The sequence below is a fragment of the Nomascus leucogenys genome, chromosome 11, assembly GCF_006542625.1.
Source record: "Nomascus leucogenys isolate Asia chromosome 11, Asia_NLE_v1, whole genome shotgun sequence".
NCBI lineage: Eukaryota > Metazoa > Chordata > Mammalia > Primates > Hylobatidae > Nomascus > Nomascus leucogenys.
In genome coordinates this window covers 39,333,101-39,356,085 of record NC_044391.1, presented here as the reverse complement: position 1 = coordinate 39,356,085, position 22,985 = coordinate 39,333,101, and the positions used below count along the sequence as shown (strand labels likewise).

Here is a 22,985-nt window from a genome sequence, read left to right as displayed (position 1 = left end):
TTGTGTCACCCCTTCCCCAGCTCCACACAGCTCAGCAGAGAGACTGACTCTGTTTGGGAGAATGTAAGGGAAGAAAGCAAGAGTTTCTGCCTGGTAATTTAGATAATTCTTCCACATCTTATTTAGAACCATGAAGGCAATACCACTACAAGTCTTTCTGAGCCACGACATTAGTAGGCTTAGGGTGCCTCTAATGTATATGTGGCTACAGTTACTAGAAACGTAGATCACAACACCCAAGTTCCTTCGAATACCTGGAAAGCCTTCCCAAGAAGGACTGGGACAAACAAGCCCAGACTGTAAAGACTGCAATAAATGCCTAACTCTTCAATGTCCAGACATCAATGAACATCCACAAACATCAGGACCATCCAGGAAGACATTGACCTCACCAAATGAACTAAATAAGATACCACGGACCAATCCTGGAGACAGAGATATGTGTCCTTTGGGGTGGAAAAATCAAAATAGTTGTTTTGAGGAAATACAACAAAATTCAAGATAATACAGAGAAGGAATTCAGACTCTTATCAGATGAATTTAACAAAGAGATTAAAATAATAAAAAGAATCAAGCACAAATCTTGGAGTTGAAAAATGCAGTTGACCTACTGACGAATGCATCAGAATTTCTTAACAGAATTGATCAAGCAGAAGAAGGAATGAGTGAACTTGAAGACAGGCTAATTGAAAATACACAGAGGAGAAAAAAGAATAAAAAGGAATGAGGCACAACTACAAGATCTAGAAAATAGCCTCAAAAGGGCAAATTTAAGAGTTATTATCCTTAAAGAAGAGGTAGAGAGAGAGTTAGGGGTAGAAAATTTATTCAGATAGATAATAACAGAGAGCCTCTCAAACCTAGTAAAAGATATCAATATTAAAATACAAGAAGGTTATAGAACACCGAGCAGATTTAACCCAAGACTACCTCAAGATACTTAATAATGAAACTCTCAAAGGTCAAGGATGAAGAAAGGATCCTAAAAGCAGCAAGAGAAAAAGAAAAAAACATGTAATGATGCTCCAGTACATTTGCCAGCAGACTTCTCAGTGGAAGTTGTACAGGCCAGGAGAGAGTGGCATGCCATATTTTAGTGTGGATTAGGAATTTCGGCAAAGTGTTATCAGAGGAACTGTCTCTGTACTTCATTCTAAATAACTATGTCCTACTTACCAGCTCTTAGAAGGAAGTCAGAGGACACTTCTGTAGGTAGGTGAAATAGTATTCCCTCCTGATTCAGAGAGAAGAGAGCATGGAGGCAGAGCAGAAACTTCGTTAGCAGGCGAATCTGTCCTTTGGTTAAAAGATAAAAAGTGGCCAAGATGTGGAAAGAGGATAATAAAACACAAAGGCATAAGAGTTGTATAACTGTGAGGGACATAAAAGAAGATACGATTAAATGGAAAAATATCATTTTGGGATAGGAAGACTCAGTATTATATGTCTCCCTAAATAAATCTTGTCCAGGATTTCTGTTTATTTGTCATCTAATCATTTAGAGTTGCTTAAACCAGCCCTATACAGTTGCTTTATTCTTCTCCATAGCACTTATCCCCATGTGATGTAACTATATATTTACTTAATTTTCTTTTTCCCCACTTCTGGAATGTAAACTTATGGAGGTATGTGAACTTATGCGGGTATGCTTGTGTTTCTTTCCTTACTAGAATGTAGATTTATGAGGGTATGTTTTATCCCTTGTGGTATCCCCACTACCTTGAGCTGTGCTTGGCACATAGGAAGCAATGACTGGTGAGTGAATGAATGAATAAATAAAGCCCTCCTTTCTCTCATAATCCACAGCACTTACTGTCTGTTCTATAGCTTTTTGGTCATTAATTTTGTTCAGTTTAGCATCTTATAATGCTTTCTATTATTTTCTTTTGGTTCAGTATCTTATTGTTTCATTCCTATAGGACATTCTTCTGTATGCTCCTTGATGGCATGAGTGGGACAAATGCTTCCTTTGTGTACTACCTCACTGTGCAAGGCGAATGGATGTAGGAACTTGTTGAATTGAACACATGTATTTATTCATAATAACTTAAATTGCCAAATTCCAGTTTGCCTTTAATGAAAGGCGTATTTTTTTATTGGCTAAAACAGTGTAATTCTGTATGAAATAGGTTTTTTTTTAAATGTATGAATACTTTTTGGTGATGTTTTGTTGAGCTCATAGTAAATTTTGGTAACTGGAAGTTGGAACTTTTGTAATTATAATTGAGTTTCTATACATAATTTGAATAAAATAATATCACAATTTTCAATGAGGTAAGGATTTCTTATCTTGAAATTTAAATTTCTAGTAAAATGTCTCCTTATGCTGTAGTTATATTGGGACCTAGTTTCAAGATGAAATATTAATTCTAAGTAAGTATAACTTTGTAGCACACTTATCCTTTTATATATGCATTTGCAAATATAAATGTACAGATGTTTTTGTACATCCTTTGTTGTATTTCTCATGCCAGGATTTCATTTAACAGTTTGTATAACTATTTCTGTCCTGTACCTTTGCATTGCCACTAGGATTTTTTTAAAAAGTAATTACAGATGCTCTGTAAATCTCACTATATGTGTAAATTTTGTATATGTTTTGTGGAGATAAATTTTCAAGTATACACTTCACATTTTCAAAAGTTACTGAAATAATACCATGAATGTTTACAAGAAGAAATTTAAAACTATGTAAAAGTTTTGTTCTTTTCTAGTTCATGTGGAGAATTATTTACTAATTTACTTATATTTTTTCTTTATTTCAGGCCAGTCTATCCATATGGGGATGGGGAAGCCTTGGCATTGTCCTTTTTCTGATAACCTTTGGACCCTTTGTAATATTTTATTTGACATTTTATATCCTCTGCTTTGTGGGTGGGTAAGTATACTCAATTATAATTTTGTAATTCATGTGTCATATCTTGTTAAAATGGAAACAAATGACTATGAGAAACGGGAGTATGATTTATTTGTGAATGCCATTTTTAATAAATTGCTTTTACTAAAGTTAAAAAAATAAGGATACCCATAAAAATAAAAACAGTGATTGTCATTATTTGTATCAGAAATATGGGTAGTCCTTCAATAATAAGATGTCCATTTCCAAAGGTGTGAACTTTTTTTGGTGATAATGTGTAAAGTTTAAAAAAATTTGCAAATTCCTTTTGGTGGTGTTTCTCCTTTAAAGTTGAAATTTTCTTTTGCATTATGTTAATAATAATAAGTAAGTTAAATTGAGACTACACGTGAAGTTTTACATTATAGAAATTGTGATTAGACTTCAAACAATAATGTTAATTTTTTCCTTTAATGAGTGTTGTCATTTCGCTCTAGAAAATTCAAATACCCAATTTTGCAGTTTTCTCTTCATAGTTATTTGGTGTACGTTTATATTTTCCCTTAAGTTGATAAACCTTTACAAGAGAGGTTTCAGTCATAATTTATTGTAGCTTTGTATGCAGAGCATTTGGTATCAGACATGAATTACAAGGAAATATTAGAAAATATATAGACAAGGGATGTTTGTTATTTAGACACTGTTACCAAAGTAGCTTAGCTGAAATGAGTCTTTTGTTGTTAATGTGTTTGTATGTACATTTATATGACATATTTATGTAATTAGTTGTGGAATGAACACTGATTTCTTTCTGAAAAATCTTTTGAGACCCCAAATATTTGGAGGAGTTGTTTGAGTCTATAGGTTTGGAGGATTTAGCTGAATTGAATAGCATATAGAAACTGTATAGGACACTGAAGGGTTAGCTTCTAAATATATCTATCACTTTTTTGGGGATACAGATTTGATAGTCATGTTGTAGTCTTTCAGTAGGGAGCATATGCTTGAACAAGTGAGAATTTCTTTAACTGAGCAGCTATGTCAAGGAATCTCCATAAAACTATATTTTATGTTAGATTTAGTATTTTCTTATCTATGGCCTAGATACGATACTGTGTACTAAAACATTTAAACTTATTTCAGCCATAAGAGTCTGATACTGGAGTTCAGAGTATCTTTATTGATGATAAAGTGACTGAAGATTATAAAGATGATTGAAGATAATACAGATCTTCAGCCAAATGGGTTTCCTAATTACACTTCTCAGTCACAGTTAAGGCCACAGCATGGCTGAATAGTGACATGGTTGCACCTCCCCCTCTCAGAGTCGAGACTGCAATTACTAATTGGAAAGGAAATTGTCTTGACATTTTTTTTTTGAAAGGTAGAAATTTCTTCTAATTTCACTAATTGTATTAGCCCTTGTAAGAGTAAAGGAAAAGGATTTCAGAATATTTCCCAATACTTTGGCAAGGGAGGATATTGCAGCTTTATAGGCTAAGGTAGGAGTCCTTGGAAGGTGGATAAGTGAATAATTATTTCTTTTTTTACTCAACTGCTCCAAATAAATTTAGGAAAAAGAGAAAAGTAATCAGTTTATTAATTTTTTAAGTTTTTAAATCTTTAATAAAACCAGATCCTGCACAAAGTTTATTCATTTTTAAAGTCATGAGAACCTTTGTTGTTCCTTTTTTAAATGTTGTAATTTATCAAGGAATAATTTCAAAAAATCTTTTGGATGCTTACAAAGTTCTGTAAAAATTTGGAGATAAGGTGGGATACTAGAGGATAATGGGCACTAAAAAACTCTTTAGAGAATATTAAGAGTCACATGGTAGGGTCTGTGGAATCCTCTCTTTTTTTTGTTTTGCTAATAAAACTTAAGTTTTTAAGTTGTGCAGTTTATTTTTTCTCAAGTGTTGATAATGTCTATATTTTGCTTATAGTCAAAGTTAACTCCTTATTTTTTAATATAAAGAATGCTTTTGGAAAGAAAAACACGTGGGGATTTTTCGTTTTTGTCGTTGTAGGATACTTTCATCTTACTGCATTATGGTTATTTTGTGGCATTCTGTTATATTTGTTGGGTTATATAATTATTTATTGCACCCAAATACAGTTTAAATTATTGAACTTTACAGCGGAAACTACTATTTAGGTTCTTTTAAAATCAGACTGCTCTTTATCTTGTCTTGTGTTGTTACACACTTGTGGGCAAAAATTAATGTCTTATCAGTCTGTTTCTTGCTGATGTTTTTAATAACACAGTGTTAATATAAACATTTTATTTTGTCTGTAAATATGCTTAATAACCAGGTAAAACTGAAATAGAGGGCCAACTTGAATCTTAATAATAATATCAGATATAACACAGATGAAATTTAGCAGTAATTCTGAGACCAGCCTTTTACAAACAACAAAAACAGAATTAATGACATAAACTGATTTGATTTTATCCATGTTCTCAACCCCCAACCCCTGCTTTTGTGATACTTTTACTGAGGACTAGTGAGAGGGCATGTAGCCACAAAAATTGGAGGACTTTGAGAATCTTCCTTTCAGTAGTTGAGACTGACAATATTTAATGTTTTACTGTTCCCTTCCTATCATTACAGTCTTTGAATCATTGTAACATTACTATAAGATCGTTATAAGATTAAATGTTTTTTGATGGGTTTCCAGCACTTTGCTGTATTGGTAAATTTTAAATCTATGAAATATTGATAATATTTAGTTAATACTTAGTGAAGTAGTTCTAAATCACCATTTATCTTCCTCGATCCTGTAATTATTTTTCAAAATAATTAACTTTTTTTGGGATACATTTATATTTTCTTAATTCCAGCCTTGTTTTAAACAAATCATAGATTAGATTTTTTTTTTTCCCTGAATAGCCTTTATGTATTCTGTATTCATACCGGAAAGTTACAATGGTGTAATACCTCATGTTAATTGGTTAACAGAACTATAGAATTCGGTCATTTAGCTACATATTTAGATTAATTTGCCTTTATCCATGGTTATTAGCTAGCCTACTTGTTTAATAAGGGCTGATTTTTCTTTTCTTTTTTTTTTTTTTTTTGAGATGGAGTCTTACTCTGTCGCTGGAGTGCAGTTGCACGATCTCAGCTCACTGCATCCTCTGCCTCCCTGGTTCAAGCAATTCTCCTGCCTCAGCCTCCTGAGTAGCTGGGATTACAGGTGCATGTCACCACGCCCAGCTAATTTTTGTATTTTTAGTAGAGACGGGGTTTCACCATGTTGGTCAGGGTGGTCTCAATATCCTGACCTCAGATGATCCACCCGCCTCAGCCTCCCAAGGTGCTGGGGTTACAGGCATGAGCCACCACACCCAGCCTTGTCACAAGATTCTTTAGGAAATATATTGGATTAAAACTTAAGTATTATTGTATAATTCACAAAACGTTTATAGTTGTTTTAAACTTCAGAACCTAATATAATCTGTCAATTTCTTGCTTTGCCAAAGTCACAAATTGACTTTTTAGTAAATGATAAGCCATCTACAAACTCTGGAAAATATACTTGGTAGTAGATTCATTAAATTTTAAGAAAATTTTGTTTTGATATTTGTGATTAAATTTTTCTTTCTAGGGGTTTAGTGGTTACTCTCCTGTTTGGAAAAACAAACTCAGAGAAGTACCTAGAACAGTGTGAACACTCATTTCTTCCTCCAACATCAACTGGGGTTCCTAAGGTAAATAGTGGAGGGAATATAAAACCTCAAAGTCCAGTTCTTTGCAATGATAATAGAGTAATCATCTGTATATATAGCGTGACAGATTTTCGTATAATTTACTAATGCTCACTGGGAATTTATCTGAGATTGTCTAATTATACTTAGAAAATATATTTTAAAAGCCCATCTTAAAAACTTTCTTAGTGTTAGATTTAAAAAGTGGGAATACAAACTTGAGAAAACGATAGAAATTGGTTAGTTTATTTTGGGTGTTTTTCCTGCTGTCTTATCATAGTATTTCAAAGCATCATGCATATGATTTGTAACAATATCAGTGAGTACTCTGGTTTGAATGAAATAAATTGCAGAGGAACCAGAGGAAAAAATGGATACTTTTCATTACTTTGAAAAATACAGCTTGTAATTAGATTATGCAGTATCTATAATTTTAATAATTCAGGCCTAATTTTTATCATCTTGAATGGTGCTATTTTATCATTATTTTTCAGTATCACACTCTATAAATAAAATTGGAATTGTGTAGGTTTCAGATTGTAGTGCCTTCAATTCTTATGCAATTGGGTTGGTTTCATTTTGTATGAAGAAAGGCAGATGGCCTGGAGTTGATGCTAATAACAACTTTCTTTACAGTTATTAACTTGTCTGTTACATGCTAAGGTGCAGGAGATGTAGAGGTAAATAATTATTTTACATTAATAAAAGAATTTCACTCTATTCCACTGACTTTTATATTGATAAACAAATTTTTTAATACTTAAACTTTTTTATAATCTGAAACCTTTGTCTCTAGGACTCATATTAATATGTATTTTTTTTTTTACTTATAAGTCTTAGGAAATTAACCTTTCCTTTTTTGAACCATTTCTTAGCTATTTATAATGTACTTCATTTGAGTGGTATATACAGAGGTTAGGAAATATTTTAAGAATTAAGATCCTTAACAGTAATAAATTATATTCAAGACTGGTTAAGTCTTTATAATCCATTTTTAATAGGTAGTATAAAAACAGTGGGTTTTATTTGCTATTTCTAAAATATGATTTATAAGTAAGTTTTATGAAAAAACTTCAGTGGTTTCATATTATAACTCAAAGCATGTGTTTTTAATATAGATAATCTATGTCTATATCTGTGTCTATATGTATTTATGGGTTTTTTTTTTTTTTAAGAATCTCCCACTACCTTTTACCCAATTTTCGGGCCACTGATCTTTCTGAACACAAAAAAGTAGAGAAGTACATTTTCTTAAGTTGCCAAAACTATCCCTAAATAAAATCCGTTTAAAAATTAACTATTTTGCAGCTGGTATACTGTTTTGGGCTGGGAAAGGGGAGGGGCGAGAGGGAGAGTGTCCAATAAAGACAGTTTGACTCACATGAAACACTAATTTTATAGTTGTAAAGTTTCATTGAAATATGGCAGCAGCATATCTGTACATTTGCAGTTTTCCCACATTCTAAATAATTTTTGCTGATTTAATTAAATTTTTGAGGATAATCATTTTTTTGGGAGTGTCTAATTTTGTTAACTTGAGAAATAGTGTTTGGCTTATAGTAGCACCTCAAATAAGGTTATTTATTCACTTGAGGATAATGAAGGGATGTTACATTGAGTATTCAACTGGAATTAAACTGGAGAGATTTTAGATCAGAAAACTACTCAGTAAGATGTTTTGATTTCCTTTAAGTGCTTAGAAGAAATGAAACGGGAAGCCAGGACTATTAAGATTGATAGAAGGTTGACGGGTGCCAATATAATTGATGAACCTCTCCAGCAAGTGAGTTTCAGCGTGTGGTATTTGAATTCTATATATTGTGTTCTAGGTATATTTCTTTTGAAGATACCAGGAAATACTTTTTGCTCTTTAAATAATATCCTGGAATTTCTTCATGTTATCCTTGAATTTTATACTTAAAGATGCTTCCTTATTTATTAACTCACTTCTAATGAGGTGGTTTACTTTATGTAAAAGCCTTTCAATTGAATTTGGATTTAGAAAAAAAGTTTTTACTGACATTTGATAGTGTTTCTTAAAATTTTACAGTTAAAGTGTTTACTCTTTTGTTGATGAACAAGCTTAGTGGTGTGGTAAATTAGACTGTTTTTTTCCTACTTGTTACCTTTTAAGAAATGGAAATGAAATATCTGATCCAAAAACATTAAAAAATTAGAGATAGGTAAAAAAACTATGCCCCCTGAAATATTTTTCATTGATGTTTGATTATATGATTATAAAAATGTGTACTTTAGAATTTTAACATTTTTTATTATTACTAATATTTAGTTTATCTGGTTTGTAAAAATTATACATTGAGTTGTATTATGTACTATTTATTGTCTGAATACTGTTGGCAGTATCAAACGTATTAGTAGAAATAGGTGAACTCCTATATCATTTTTCTAATTAGGCTGCAATGGATCTGATGATAATAATGTTTAAAAAAAACTTTTTTTGGAATTATACTCTCTATTATTTTACATCTCATTCCATTAAACTGATTGATACTATTTATTAGATTACAGCATGGAAATTTCTTTTTTTTCTGCAAATGCTGTCTTTACCTGGATTTACGTGGGACTTGGCCATAGATAGTGTTTTAATTTTTTTTTTTTTTTTAAATCTAGGCAGTAGGTAAGTTGGGATACCAGAATAATTTAAAAAGTTTGAAATGGTTTTTAGTATGTCGATGTTTTTATAATGAGGGCAGGTATTTACCACCATAAATTAATACATAGAGAGTAAATATAAATTGGCAGATACAGCATACTTTTTTAGTTTACCACTGTAACTTTCTAAATCCTAAAATGTTGTAATTTTTTTTCCAATATTTTTGTTATAGGTTATCCAGTTTTCCTTGAGGGATTATGTCCAGTATTGGTATTATACACTAAGTGATGATGAATCTTTTCTTCTTGAAATTAGGCAGACTCTTCAAAATGCACTCATTCAGTTTGCTACTAGGTAAGGACACGACATTGCATTTATGCAGAAAAACTTAGATGTATGGTTTGTACCAGTAAGGAAAACAACTTTTAAGGGGAGGAATTGTTTATTAAAAGGTAAGTAGAACAGCAGATTATTACTGTGGGATAACTCCAAGATTTTACAACTAGAGCTCTTAAAACCTTTAAATTACTCCAGATTTTAGGTTTTTACAGAATGTTATTTTGATTAGGCCCTGCTTTCTAAGTCTGTTTCGTAGTTTTTTCTTTAGGGTCCAAATCAGGTGACTTTTCAAATCTGTTACCCCACTTATTGGTACTTCCCCCCTCCCCCTACCCTAGATCCCCTATTTTATGTGAGTGCTATGAAAATAGATTAGTTTCAGTGTAACTGCTTTTCTCCACATAGTTTTGCTGTAACTCTTCTCTCCTAATTATGACACATACCTATTGGAAGTCCTCTTGGAGGAGAAGGGTCCAAAGGAACATAAGTCAGTGGAGAATATTCAAGTTTATATTTTTCAGAAGAGAAATATATTTTGCTGAGTTTGTTTTAACAAACTTTTCTTGTCAGATATACTGAAATTCTTACTTTACAAACCAGCTATATACTGCTTCCCATATGATGAAAGTATTTTGGCTTCTATTCTTGTACTTAAACTGCTTTATTTTTTTTGATGGGAGGCTATTTCACACCTGTTTAAATTATGTTTACTTTCATTTTTATTTTTGAACGCTTTTTTCCCCCCATCATTGATGTCTAACTTTTTGAAAGCCTTTTAATGGGCAACGTTATGTGAAAGGGAATACTTGTGTTCTAGAAATTATTTATTTTTGAAAGGAAGATTTTATGTTTGGATGAGTTTGTAGATTTTTTTTTTATTCCATTAAAATATGTTGCTACCATCACACGCAAAGATTGCCCTGCTAGGTATTTCCAGCCATACTGCCCTCTCAGGCCCTTTCCTCTATCTCCATTGATTCTAAAGCTTTAGATTTGGAGTTGGCTAGAGGAAGGGCATCACATGTGTTTCCCAACCTCATTGGGGAGCCTGGCACAAGTTTTATGATTTGAACAATAGTAGTTATAGAGATAGATTTGTACTCCTCCTCCCTCATGATTAGGAGCAAGCATTTACAAAGTAGCCAGCCAGAATTACAGATGCAGACTCACTGTGGAACACAGAACATAGAATTGGTATAATCAAAGAAAGTCAGAACTTGAATTTAATCTCTTTTATTTCATATACACCATTATTGAGTGTTGGGTATTCTTTCAGATAACTCTTCTAAATATTTATTTATTGCTTTCTATAGTAACACTATCCTGATGACTTTTTTTTTGTTGGAAAGGGTGAGAATAAGAAGAATTCGTTATTCTTGTGCCTGACTATTGAAAAATACATAAAAATGTATAACGCATTTTAGACCTGGAAAGAGATTTGAACTAGTAATTTGAAAATTTGAGTTTGCATTCTAGCTCCACCTCTAGCTATGGGACGGTGAGCAAGTGTCTTTAAACTCTGAACCTTGGTTTTTCTCATATGTAAAGTAAGTGTGATAATAACTGCCCTGTTCTGTGTTCCTCTCAGGATAATTGTCAGGATCAAAATTTGTCTTATTCAACTAATATTTTGGGCATACTTTGTACCAACTAGATGCTGGGGATTACAGCAGTAAATAAAACAAGGTCCCTGCTCAGTGGAGTGAAATGAAATATCTGTGACAGTGTTTTGAAAATTGTGAAGGAATTTAGAAATTTAAGTTTTTATGCCATCCAACACCCATAATTTTACTGATGAGGAAGCTAAGGTCCAGAAAAGTAAAGTGGTTAGTCTAATGTTATCTAGTGAGTTAGAATTAGAATCAAATTGTTCTTAAGTTTGGTATTTTTTCTCCCACCCAATTAAATATTTTATAATCTAGGTTATTTATCTTAGTTTCCTGCTCTTCTTTCCTGTTATTGCAATACTTTCCCTGTTTTTGATCCCCTAGTCACCTTTCTTTTCACTTTAGGTCTTAAGTTTTTTTTTTTTCTTTTGAAAACATTGAGTGCTATCAAGCTTAGTGAAAAAGCAAGGTTTTCCATCCTACACTGATCTAAATTTATATCTTTGCTTGACCATTTACCTTAAGTTTCTGGCAAATTAAAGCAATACAGATAATAATTACTTTAGAGGCTGCTTTGAGGCTAAAAAATGGTATCAAATAAAGTTCTTAGCATGCAGTAAAACTCATTAATTGTTGGTTTGTTCCTTCTCTGTTAATGACTTTCCTACATTGGCTTTTTCTATTACTACACAGATATATGACTTACTAGAGGCTCCATGACTTCCAATGCCAGTATCAAGAAAATTAGTCTGTTTACAATCATTCATATACTTCAAAAATCCGTATTCTGTGCTGCCTGCTGTATACTGTGAAGCATATGATAGCAGCAAAAATTATCACCTCTATTCTTTAACTTACAGTCCTTTATAGGGCTCTTAACAGGGGCCCACAAACCTGGAAAAAAACTGTGGGTTTTTTTTTTTTTCCTATCCAGTGGTTTCATAGGTTTGATTTTTTTAAAGGGTCATGAACTCAGAAAATGTTTAGAACCCATGATTTCTAGTGTTTGTATTTATTCATCAACTTTGAGAAACAATTAGAGAATGTCACTGTAAAATGAAGTGCTTAATTTTGAAAGATGGGAAGAAAATAATGTATGTTTTGAGTCCAAAGTTGTGGATTTGAGCTTAGCTCTATTACTTCTTAAGCTCTTGGCCTTGAGTGGACAAAACACATACATTTTTTGTCTGGAGATGATAACTTGTATCTCCTTATCAGGTGGTTGTTAGGATTAAATGACATCGTGTGGGAGAGTACTTCGTAGTGATAACATCTTATTTAGTATTAGTACTTGTTATTCCAGTACCAACCTGGGGAAGGAAACTTTGCTCCAGCACCCTTGAGTTCTCCTTCTCTGTGGAATTTGGGTGTGGATTAGACGGGAGCCTTAGGGGATGAATCCTGGATAACACATGTATTTTTATTCGCCCTTTAAATAAGATATTATAGTGTGATACAGACAGCCTTGGCCTGTGTCAGAAAATCTGTAATTCTGTGTCTACCATTAAGTTGTAGTGTATCGAAAAGAAAATTTTTAATGTCTCTGTAAAATAGTAATACTAATACTTGTAGCAAACTTAGAGTTGTAACGGGAAAATGAGATGATGTGGGTGAAACATTTAGTAAAGTATTTGCCAACCAATAAATGACATTTTTAGCAAATCACTTGACTCTGTGCCTCTATAAGCTGGCACATAGTAAGTGTTCAGTAAAGTTAACTTCTCTGTTATTGTTGTTGCTGTTATGTTCCTAGGTTGTGTACACAGATTCTTTGACCCTGTCTTAGCTATTTTTTTTTTTTTTTTTTGTAGAGCAAGGGAGGTGGAGAGGGCAAAATTAAGGCACATGAAACATAGAGAAATAAAACAATCGTTTCTGTGGTATTGAGAGCGGTTTGTCATGTAGCGATAGGGTGAACCAGAGTAGCTGATGAAGACCTCAACGGAATTGAGACCAAAACTGGTTATCAAGAATGGGTTATTTGGATAGATAGAGAGGAATGACATGTTAGGAAATAAGAATAGTATGAGCAAATTTCTAAAAAAGAAGGTAAGGATAGTGTAGTAGAAACTAACAAGCAACCTTGTTGTTGATCTTGAAAGTGAAATGTGGGTGGTAAATCCCTCCATCATTGTTCCCCCTTAACCCAAGATTAGCAGAAAGTACATAATATATTCTTTTTTTTGAGATGGAGTCTCGCTCTGCCACCCAGGCTGGAGTGCAGTGGCGTGATCGCTGGAGAGGAGTGGCACGATCTCGGCTCACTGCAACCTCTGCATCCCAGGTTCAAGCATTTCTTCTGCCCCAGCCTCCTGAGTAGCTGATATTATAAGCGCACCCCACCACACCCGACTAATTTTTGTATTTTTAGTAGAGACGGGGTTTCACCATGTTGGTCAGGCTGGCCTCGAACTCCTGACCTCGTGATCCTCCCGCCTCAGCCTCCCAAAGTGCTGGGATTACAGGTGTAAGTCACTGCACCCCCTGGCGAAAGTAGGTGTATGCTAATGCCACTGTGTTCCTTCCTGAGGCCTCTTCCCGTAGAGAGAGGAAGGATAGATACATGGGTTTCAGGATTCGCTGGCTGTGATACTAATGATATAGTATCACAGGGAATGAAAAGGAATGTGTTCTTGAAGTTTTACCAATTTACTTACTACCTTTTGCTATAGAAATAATGAAAATAAATGGTATATCCCCACCCTTGTTAAAAGGCAAATAAAACTCAAATAGTGGACATGTGCAACAAAGTTTTATCCTTTTTTTTGTTTTACCATTTTATATTTTTTGCCATATGAAATTTGGGTAAAAACTGACATTACTCGGAAAGACAGTTATTATATTTATTACAGTACAGCAAAAACAATGAGAAACTAATTTAAAATTAGAAATTTTATCTAAATATTTAAAAGAAGGGGAAATAGTTAATGTTTTTTGTTTTTGTTTTGAGGCAGACTCTCTTTCTGTCACCTAGGCTGGAGTGCAGTGGCACAATCACGGCTCACTGCAACTTCCGCCTCCCAGGTTCAAGCGATTCTCCTGTCTCAGATTCCTGAGTAGCTGGGATTACAGGTGCACGGTGCCACTCCTGGCTAATTTTTTGTATTTTGGTAGAGACGAGGTTTCACCACATTGCCCAGGCTGGTCTCGAGCTCCTGAGCTCAGGCAATCCACTGGCCTCAGCCTCCCAAAGTGCTGGGATTACAGGCATGAGCCACCACACCCAGCCTAATGTTTTTATAATCTGTTGAATAGACCTGGGGTAATAGTTCATTATTAACTGATACAATTCACAAACTATACAGTTCACCCACTTAAAGTCAGTAGCTTTAGTTAAGCATTGTACAGCTTTCATCACAATAAATTTAAGAACATTTTAATGACTTCACAAACCTTATATCCATTGTCAGTCACTTCTGCGTTTCCCCAAGCTTCTAGCTCTAGGTAGCCACTAATCTTTTTTTTTTTTTTTGTCTCTATGGATTTGCCTATTCTGAGCATTTTATATGAATGAAATAATATATGTGGTCTTTTTTCCTTTTCTTTTACTTAGCATTATGTTTTCAAGGTTCATTCATGTTGTGGCATAAATTAGTGCTTATTCTTTTTTGTTGCTGAATAATATTCCGTTGAACACATACCACATTTGTTTTTCATCAGTAAATGGGCATTTAGGTTGTTTCTACTCTTTGAATCATATGAATAATGCTACTGTGAGTATTCATGTACAAGTTTTTGAGGGACAAATGTTTCTATTTCTCTTGGGTATATACCTAGGAATATAATTTCTGGATTGTATGATCAGTCTTTTGAGGAACTGCAAACTTTTTCATAGTGGCTGTATTTTGTTATGTTTCCACCAGCGGTGTATGAAGGCTCCTCTTTGACCAACACTTAAGTTATTATTGTCTGTCTTTTTGTTACCATCTTAGTGAGTGTGAAGTAGTATTACATTATCGTTTTAATCTGCATTTCCCTGATAGCTAATGATATCGAGCATCTTTTCATGTCCTTATTGGTCATTTGTATATTTTCTACAGATATGTGATTTTTTCTACAGATAGATGGTTTGTTTTCAATCATACTTTTTTCCCAGTGTCTATGAAAAATGAAATGTTCATAGACCCAATGGGAGCATATTAAAATGTGTGGAAAAAATTAACATGGAAGTCACAAGTGGGAACTCTGTTAACAATAATTTATTGGGTATTTACTGTTCCATCATGTACAAACCATGATAGTAAGCATTTGTTTCCAGATAGTGGCTGCCTATACAAAATTGTTATCTATAGTTGAAAAAACAATTCTTATGTTTTCGTTCATAAGAACACAAAGAAAAGAAAAATCGCAAATAAATTAATTTTTTAAAAAGTCATCCTAGGTATCTTTATTACTGACAACCAAATGTTTCTGTTTCTGGCTCTAAAGTAATATATACCTATTTTGTAAAATGTAATTTTCTTCTTTAGATTTTCTGAATTAGCTATTTTCAGCCATAGACCTACAATCCAAAGATCACTGTTAATGTTTTAATGTATTTCCTTTTAATATCTTAGCTGTGCATACATAGTCACAATTTTTGTATAGTTAAAAATCATACAGCATATGCTACTTTGTACAGTTTTGATTCTAATATATTTTCTATATATTTGTAATTCTTCTTATATATTTTAATGGCTATAAAACTGTCTGTTGCAGGAATCAGCAAACTTTTTCTCTAAAGAGCCAAACAGCAACTATTTTAGGATTTGTAGGCCACATCATTTCTGTCACAGCTAGTAAATTCTGCCATTGTAGCGCAAAAGCAGCTATGGACAAAATGCAAATAAATGAGCGTAACTGTCCAATAAAACTATATTTATAAAAACAAGCAGAGTACGTGTCCTTTGCAGGGACATGGATGAAGCTGGAAACCATCATTCTCAGCAAACTAACACAAGAACAGAAAACCAAACACCGTATGTTCTCACACATGAGTGGGGAGTTGAACGATGAGAACACATGGACACAGGGAGGGAAACATCACACACCGGGGCCTGTTGAGGGGTGGGGGGCAAGGGGAAGGATAGCATTAGGATAAGTACCTAATGTAGGTGACAGGTTGATGGGTGCAGCAAAACACCATGGCACGTGTATACCTATGTAACAAACCTGCACATTCTGTGCATGTATCCGAGAATTAAAAGTATGTATTAAAAAAAAGCAGCAGCACACTCAATAATAATAAAATGACAAGTAACCTAATTAAAAAATGGGGAACTAATTTGAATAGACATTTCACTATAGAAGAAATGTCCAGATGTTCTGAAGGACTTAGATCTTAGTTTTAGTAGTTTTATTAATACTCCTGTTTACTAAAATGGTAACATCATGAGTTTAATTTTCTGTACTTTAATATACTTAAGAAGATGTGCACTTAGCCCCATGTTATTTTTTTTCCTGTATTTTATCTTAACTAAGGTGTTCATGTCTTGTTTTTTGTACTCCTGAAATGATGACTATACTTTATGTGTGTACTTCTGTATATATTTTTTACTATTTTCTGAGATCTAAGTCCTTCAGAACATCTGGGTATTGGAATCTCTTTGAAGCATTGAAATATAGGATATAGGACTGCACTTCTTAAGCAGTGTTATAGCTCACTAAATACCATTTCCTTTAATACAGTCGTATAAAACTGCATGCCTAAGTTCGTTTCCACCAATTTGCTTATCACTTCTATGAATCAGGATGTTTTGTTTTCTTGTTATGGTAGAGTAGAAAGAACACTGAACTGAAAGTTAAGAACCCTGTTTGTTTTTGTTTTTGTTTTTGAGACAGAGTCTTGCCCTGTCGCCCAGGCTGGAGTACAATGGCGCAATCTCGGCTCACTGCAACCTCTGCTTCCCGGAACCCTGTTTTGTTTAACAAAACCTTGGTCTCACTGTGTCTCCTAGAATATGTAATTTAAATTCTGGCTCTGAAATTACAGGGAATTGTGGTAGTGATTTGAGATCCCTTTCAGTTCTAAAATAGCAAGATTCTCTGGTCAGGTTGTTACTAATCGTGACTTCTTTTCAATCATGTCTCCTCCCAAAACACACACTAACATACTCCATCACACTCCACATTTTGAATACCATTTGGGGAGTTTTTTTTTTTTTTAAGTATGTAGGATTGCTAATTAGAGTTGATTTACTTTGGGATTAAAGTACTCTTCATATCTATTGTTTTGTTAGTAGGGGTCTTATAGTAGGATAAAATTTATTTAAACCTTTTAATATATTTCTAAATGATCAGAAAGAATGCTTGATTCTAAACATAAAATACATTTACTAATCTTTTCTTGATGATTAAAACCCTTGTATCAATGAAATAAAAAGTTTTTGTACAACCAGACTATTGCTGTTCTTTATAGAATGCTGAAAACAATAAATCTGTAGTGTTATGAGTTTGATTTTTTTTAAGTTTTCTGAGGTGTAAGTTCTTCCACCACGTTCAGTTTTAAGCTATCAGCATGAAGTCACTGAACATGGAAATAGGAAGAGATGTACACAATTGTTTGCCTACTCCAGCTCACAGTTGGAGAGGATACAGCTAAGTGAAGAGGGGGCAGAGGCAGATTTGTAAACCTGAAGTAATGAGATTTATTTCCTCGTGTGGTTGCTAATTTAGCTCCTATGAAAAAATTCCCCATATATTTTTGAGGACTATGGTAGGGGGTAATCATACATTTACTTTAAGTTCAGGAATGTTTGTGAAGAAGGTCGAATTAGTTTCATTATTTTAATCAATACTGACAACTAAATCCTTAAAGTGGATGATAAAAGGGTAAAAAGGGGACTCTAGAGAGATGGTTATGGTAACATGTAGTATTTGTGATTGAATTGACATAGGGCGGATTGATTTAGTGGATTCAAAATGAAGCTTACAATTCTGTGCCTTTATAATTTTACCCAAATTCAATTTCAGCCTGAGTTTTTGACACCATTAACGAAGTAGTTCTTCAGGGACTCTGAAGGATGGAAACAAGTAAAGGATTATGTACTTAGAGTGAAGAGTAGTATATCCTTTCTAATAGTGAATTAAGAGGGGGACTTAGTATCTGATTCAGAGGCTCAGGAGAAGGAATTTTTTTCTTTCACAGATATGCCGCTCAGTTGCTTTCTCTCAACAAAAAAAAGTCTGTGAGTCAATTGATCAAAAGGCCCTTTAATGGAGTAAAACTTTTCTCAAAATCTACTCAAAGTTACTTGTCAAAAATCTACCCAGAAAAACTAGGAATTCTATTTTAATGATTTTTCAAAAATTTCTATTTTTTTTGCATAGAAGATAAAGACCTTTTGTAGAAGATTAATACATATTATTATAATTTTATGTGATTGGTTATTATATTGATCTTATTAACATACCTTTAAAATGGCCAAGTCTTAACGTGCGTGTGTGTGTGTGTTTGTATATGTATATATGTATATACCTTTTCCCTTGAGATTCCTTTCAGTTCTAAAATACTAAGATTCTGTGGACCTCTGTGTGTGTGTGTGTGTGTTGTACATATAGTGTCTATATGTATAACTACACATTATGCAGTATATAGTATACTCTGCCATTCTTACTGTTTTTAAAAAAGGTCTTCATAGTCATTTCTCTGAAAAACTAATGTGGCATCAGGAGCGTAACATTTATTATAGGATTGTTTTCTGTGGAAAAACCAGCTTTTACTTTTATCATTTTGACGTAAGGCACCTTTTCCAGGAAAGTATTCTGCCATGAATGTGAAGATCGCCTTTACTGCCAAACGATCACCCTCTCCTCTAGTCAGGCAAGTCTACAAGATGACCCTTGCATATATATTTATCATGCTCATTCTCCTCTTCTGCTTATTCCTGTGTCCTTTCTTCTCTCATATAAATACTGCTCTTCCATCAGGATTTAAGTGTAGCCTATTTAATGAAGCCTCTTTAAATTACAACATATCACTTAATCTGTAGTCTTTGTGTGTGTGGTTCTCGTCCACAAAATTTTAAGCTGATTTTGAAATGGTTTCAATTCTGTGCTATTGCAGTGAAAGTTCTCTTAACTGATGTTTAGTTAGCCAGTGCTCTCCATTCCCTTTGTATGCTATACTGACTGATAACCTTAGCATTAAGACTAGGCTCTATTACATCTATCCACTTCTGTTTCCACCCTTGGAGTTTTATGCTTATCAAAAGTCAGTTGTGTGATACCTGGACCCCACCTCCAGAAAATCTGATACAATTAGTCTGTGGTGTGACCTGAATATTGGTGATTTAGAGGAGACAGATAATCAAACACGTTGAAAAAAATGTTGTATTTGTTTTTGAGCCTATATATCCCAGTTACACTTTTTATGATAATCAGGTAGTTTAACACTCAACTTAGATTGAAGAAATATGAATATGACAAGGTAGTTTCTATGAAAACCAAGTCACTTGCTTTGGAGTTACTCACAGCTGGTTGAAGATTGTAGTAGAATTAAGTGAGCGAAAGGCAACTATGAAATTTGAAAGTCTTCAAGGACTCTGCATGCAGATTTGTTCACAAATGTCTTTATTGCCATGCCATTTGAAAGAAACTGGAAACCATAGGTTTTGCAGTGTGGGAAGAGTTCGTAGTTTTTTCAAGACCCAGGGCATGTTTAATACCACTCAGCAGAGCCTTAACCAAAGAAAAAGTCTTAGTCCTACACAGGAAAATTTGTATAATTGAAGTTAAAGTGAAATATATTCACGGCTCCCTCTTTTGATCAAATATTTAAATTTACCTACTGCCCAATTACCACTCCATCCCTGTGTATGTATATGTGTGGTTTTATGTAGCTAATATAATCATAGACTCAAAGATGTAATAAGTGTTGTTAGAGAAAACAAACTTTGGGAAATGATGTGACTTGCTGAAGTTCATAGACTGGCACAGATGCCTTTGATTTGAGTAAAAGACGCATCATTTGGTGGGGGAGTCTTTTGTTAGAATCAAAGGCATCTGTGTCAGCCCAGTGCGTTTTCCAGAAATACTTGATTTTGGTAGTGTTTTGTGCTACCGATGATGAGCTGTACACTGCTTAGAATAGATGGAACAAGTGAGGCAATTTATAATCCTAAACTCAACCACATATTTGGGACTTTACTTGCCTTTTTAAGGGATTGGCATTACGTAGCCATGGGGCAAAAAGAGCTGCTCAGTATGTATTCTACTTTAACACTTTAAGGAGTAAGGAAGCAATTGTTTGTGCCTCCTGTTGCCATTCTCCAAGTACCCATTGTAAACAGTGCTCTGACCCTGAAAAAGGAATCAATAAATCAATATGTATTGAGTGCCTCTAATAATGTTTGAAATATTACTTTTCCATGGGGGATACAGCTATGAATAAAACAAACACAGTTGGCTGAGTGCAGTGGTATGTGCCTGTACTCCCAGCTACTCAGAAGGCTGAGGTAGGAGGATCGCTTGAGCCCAGCAGTTTGAGGCTGCACTGTGAATATGCATGTGAATCGTCATGGCATTCCAGCCTGGACAACATAGCGAGACTCTATTGAAAAAAAAAAAACAAAATGAACAAACAAAAAAACAGACGCAGTCAATCCGTGCCTTACTGAGATTAATATTCTAACAGCAAATAAGTCAACTGTAGGTTGTAAGAGCTATAAAAAGTGGAAAGTTTGGTATTATTAGAATACATAACTGGAGACAGGACCTAGTCTGAAGGAATAGTGGAGAGGGTGTGGATCAATGAAGGTTGGCATGTGGAATTGACATTTTAGATGAACTTTAATGTGTAGGTGGGAATCGTCAAGTGAGTGGGGGGAGAGAAGGAAAATTTATGGAGAGTAGGCAGTGCCAAGCAAATTTGGTGGAGGGAATAATCTGTCCAGAGGCACTGAGAGTAAAAGGGGCATATTTGCACTTGACAAATGGAAAGAAAGCCTGTGGATCTGTGTAACAAAGAGGAAGGGAGAGGGTGAAATAGATGGTGATGAGGAAATACACAAGGGCTGTCCGGTATGGAAGATCTTAGAGAAGGTGTTTGTGCTTAGCCCTAATAATAATGGGGTGTTATTGCAGTTTTGAAGCTGTATATATCCTATTTTAAAAATTTGACTGCTTTATGGAAATTGGAATGCAAGGGAGACGAGTGGATATGGGAGACTTATAAGTAGAATGGTGGCGAGGGATAGGATGGCAGCATTAGAGACAGAGATAAGGCCATGCAAAATTTATGTTCAGAGAGACACACTTTATAGTTTTGTTTTGCTTTTGTGCTTTCAATTAAAATTTCATTACTTGTTTGCATTCCTAGTTAACCTTCTTAATTCTTTCTTGCAACCATTCTGTCAAGGTACATAAGCTTCAGGGGCCTACTGTAAATTTTTTCAAGCTGGGGTTAATTGTATCACTTTTTTTGGTCATATAGGGATTGTGTTCTTTTATTTTTAAATTCAAGAAATTACAGCTTATTAGTAATAATAAAGCTCAAGTGTCAGTAATAAGATGCATTACGTAATAGCCCGGTTGTTTTACTAGACTAAGAATTATATGGGGGAATATTTTAAGCGAAGTGAAAAAGAGTTTTGACTGTTGGCGTAATGTAAGAATAATTGATACTAAGAGCTCTAATAGAAAGCTATGTAGTAGATGCAGTAGAAGTATGGCTATTACATAAATGAAATATTTCTTACTCATTTTCACATTGCATTTATTACATATTTATCATGTCATGATTTTAGAAAGCACTGTCATCAAAATATTTTCCAATTTTCTTAAGACAAACATTACTAGAAATTGTTAGTATATATCCTAATTTATAAATGGAAAGCAGTGTGCTATTGTTGTTCTTCCTAATCTAGAAAGTTCTTTTGAGATTTATATTAAGTTTGCATGAAGTCAGTGGAAATAAGTCAAGCAGCAGGAAAATAATAACCTCAGAAAGAGATATAGGATATCAGTACTGTTTTTCCTATTTTTTCTACCCTCAACATATTTCTGTATTGAAAATAGAAATCTGTACGTCAAATTTAAAATAATTTGTATGTATTTGCATTGCTTGATAATTTTATTCATTTAAAATGTCATTACATCCTCTATAATGAATCAAGATGGATTTAAAATGTCTTCTAAATTGGTAAAGTTTATTTTGTTTGAAAGTTTCAGTAAATTAAATAAACAGCATTGTACCATGAAACAGGACAGATGTAACTTGAAAGATTATATATTCTGCTTTCTTCTAAATTTGTCAAAATGAACCTTTTATGGATTAAATGAGCTATGGCCTATACTAAGTAAATTTTGTTTTTATAAAATTTTCAAGTATGGATGATTTTGAATAAATATTCATGTAAAGATTTTTGAAAGATGCTTACACAGATTGTGATTTATTTTTTTAAATAAGAAAAAAGAGTTTCTAGAGACTGCTAGGTTTAAGTTTTTATTTTAGATTTATGTTGAGACTGAATATTGTTACCAAGTTTAGTTATATGCTTATATGCATGGCTCTTATATTCTAAATAGTGTTAATTAATTCATCCTCGGATTACTGAGCTTAGGGATCCACTTTTTTATGTTAATTTGTTTTCATGTTCATATACTTACGGCTTTCTCTTTAGTTTCATGTATACAACAAACCTTAGTGTTAATAACTTATTTTTTACTTGAAAACAGCCGTTTATTTTTCAGCGTCATACTGACTCTTTAAGGTTTTTTTTTTTTTTTCTTCAAAAAGTAACAGTAATTAAGTCAGCTTCTTCACTAGCCTTTTTATTGTATGTGTGGGTAATTACCATAATGAATTATGGTGTACTTTTTTGGTTCCTCCATTGTCCAGCATCTTCATGAATAGACTCTTTGTTTTCTATCTACTTGGTATGTTCCTAAAAGGGTGAA

General features: G+C 33.6%; 1 protein-coding gene across 3 annotated transcripts in view; it reads left to right on the top strand.

Annotated features, from left to right (window-relative positions):
* The window catches only part of SNX13 (sorting nexin 13), a 150,707-nt gene that overhangs the window by 40,777 nt on the left and 86,945 nt on the right, over nucleotides 1-22,985 (top strand). The window contains exons 2-6 of one of the 3 annotated variants that reach the window (XM_030822185.1): nucleotides 2,766-2,878; nucleotides 6,449-6,551; nucleotides 8,242-8,331; nucleotides 9,395-9,516; nucleotides 16,929-20,470. In XM_030822185.1, the coding sequence (XP_030678045.1) occupies nucleotides 2,766-2,878; nucleotides 6,449-6,551; nucleotides 8,242-8,331; nucleotides 9,395-9,516; nucleotides 16,929-17,058 (558 nt within the window). In that variant the 3' untranslated portion in view covers nucleotides 17,059-20,470. Of the gene's footprint in view, nucleotides 1-2,765; nucleotides 2,879-6,448; nucleotides 6,552-8,241; nucleotides 8,332-9,394; nucleotides 9,517-16,928; nucleotides 20,471-22,985 lie in introns of those variants that run through there. The other 2 variants (XM_003252611.3, XM_030822186.1) reach the window with 2 other exon arrangements.